The 2,117-nt window shown below is 39.2% G+C and overlaps 1 protein-coding gene across 1 annotated transcript; it reads left to right on the top strand.

Annotated features, from left to right (window-relative positions):
* The first annotated feature begins 13 nt into the window (after positions 1-13).
* LOC104156488 (protein mago nashi homolog) lies at positions 14-1,388 on the top strand. The gene is made up of 3 exons (XM_009705906.1): positions 14-120; positions 425-507; positions 1,107-1,388. Exons 1-3 carry the CDS (start codon positions 31-33, stop codon positions 1,204-1,206), a joined length of 273 nt encoding a protein of 90 aa, XP_009704208.1. The 5' UTR covers positions 14-30; the 3' UTR covers positions 1,207-1,388.
* Positions 1,389-2,117: the final 729 nt, after the last annotated feature.

The raw sequence follows: 2,117 nt of genomic DNA on the forward strand, positions 1-2,117 counted from the left end.
TGTTTGTAGGCTTACGTGCATAAGAGTGTGATGGAGGAGCTGAAGAGAATAATCGACGACAGTGAAATCACGAAGGAAGATGATGCTCTGTGGCCTCCTCCTGACAGAGTTGGTCGACAGGTTGGTGTACGCTGTCTTTTCTAATTGCTGCTTTAATTTTTATATGTTAGCTCATTAGAAGCATAATTGAACTTTTTGTTCATGTCAGTATTGTTTCTAGCCAAAAGGGAAACAAATACTATTTTATAAACCTGAGCAGTGTCTAAATGGTAATTTAGTCACGAGAGTTAATGTGATTCACAGACCTGCTGCATTCAATAACTTTGTAATAAAAATGGAAAAGCCATCATCTCCGTACTTAAGTATTTCTGTAACTAATACCATAAAGGAGTAGTTTCGATTCCTATACTGTTTTGTTTTTCAGGAGCTCGAAATAGTAATCGGTGATGAGCACATCTCCTTTACCACATCAAAAATCGGTTCACTCATTGATGTAAATCAATCCAAGTATGTACTCGGCTTTTTTTATGTTGCTGTTGTTTTTATGTAAGTCTATATTAGAACTTGCTGATTGCAAGATACTTGTATTTTATATTGTTTCAAAGTACAAATCAGTTCCTGGCGGCACAAGCGCTCTGTGTTCCAGCGTAGCATACCAAATGTTTTTAGACTGTGGTATTATGCGCTATGTTTTCAAACTGACGGAGCAGCTAACCTCACTGTAGGAACCCCTGTTAGACATGTTCAGAGCCTGACCTGAACTGTCATTGGCCTGTCCACACCAACAGCTCTGGGAGAACCAAGATTTCTGTATTTCACCTAAGCTGGAAAGACTGAGTATCATGTTTTTTAAATCCAAAGTGATGTTACTATTTGCTTTCATGATAAAAATGCACATTTTGTTAAGACTCCAAGCATGCGAACTTGGAGTACAGGGTGTTTTATCAGTCAATGTGGAATGAAACAAATCTGTTAATGTCTAAAATGACCTCTGAAAAGTCTCCCTATATAGCCTTTGGGGTTTTTTTAATAGGTTAGTTCTATAAACTGCTCTCTTAGAACATCAATCTAACTTTTTTTTTCCTTCCTTCTGATGTGCGCTGCAGGGATCCAGAAGGCTTGAGAGTGTTCTACTACCTGGTCCAGGACCTTAAGTGTCTAGTCTTCAGTCTTATTGGACTACACTTCAAGATTAAGCCAATTTAAATCAAACAAACTGAAGTTTGTAATGCAATGTCTGTATGGGGGGCGAGGGGAATGCTGTTTCAATTCCTCACTATTTCTGGCCTGAAGCTTTTATGTATGTTAGAATTTTTATTATTTTTTTTTTTTTTTACAAACTGTCAGTGACTGTCTTAATAAAATGGTGAGCTCTGTATTTTTAATTTATAAGTTCTGGTGAGAAACTCACTTCCTAACACGTATTTTATCATGGTACATTTGGGGCATGTTACTTCACTCATATCACACAAAGCTGTATTTCACTTACCTACCTATGCAGCAGTAGCAAATGGAATTAAGCCTGGCTCTGCAAAATGAAACTTAGGCCAATTGTCAAGTTAAACTTTTGTTACTAAGTTGGATATTCTATTGTCCGGCTCACATATGGAAAAAAACTGAAGCCCTGACTCTGCACATGATAACCAGTTATAGCAAAGACACACATCGACTTCATAACAACCTGCTGCTGTGACTGCCGGTTTGCCTTCAGAGCAGAAGTACACAGCGGGCCACCTGGGAGCTCTCCAGGATCTTCACCGATATTCCCATCGAGCTTTAGAAAAACTGAAATTAAAAGCAATAGAATGTATTTAGTTAAGTTATAGAGTAGCAGATCTGTTGTGCAGTATTGATTAAGAGACTGAGAGGACCAAATATGTCTCAACTTTAAAGTGGTAGTTCTTGTAAAGCACTGTGGGAGACCCCCACCTTGGCCTGAGGTTCCCCACAGACTCTGAGGGTGCTCCCCACGGCAGCTCTGCCAAACTGTGCCCTTGCTTTCCCTAGCACCTCTTTCCTAAATCAGTAGCCACTGCGATTAAAAAAAAGATTGTGGTTAAATGACTTTTTTAAAGGTGAAAACATCTAACCGCTGTTACCTGTGCCAGCACATCCTG

The sequence above is a fragment of the Cariama cristata genome, unplaced genomic scaffold, assembly GCF_000690535.1.
Source record: "Cariama cristata isolate BGI_N322 unplaced genomic scaffold, ASM69053v1 Scaffold41858, whole genome shotgun sequence".
In the NCBI taxonomy this organism is placed as follows: Eukaryota; Metazoa; Chordata; class Aves; order Cariamiformes; family Cariamidae; genus Cariama; species Cariama cristata.

Coding starts and splice junctions, on each gene's coding strand:
- LOC104156488 (XM_009705906.1), top strand. CDS start 31: ATGGAGGAGCTGAAGAGAATAATCGACGACAGTGAAATCACGAAGGAA. Junction 121..424: donor CTGACAGAGTTGGTCGACAG/GTTGGTGTACGC, acceptor TTTGTTTTTCAG/GAGCTCGAAATAGTAATCGG. Junction 508..1,106: donor ATTGATGTAAATCAATCCAA/GTATGTACTCGG, acceptor TGTGCGCTGCAG/GGATCCAGAAGGCTTGAGAG.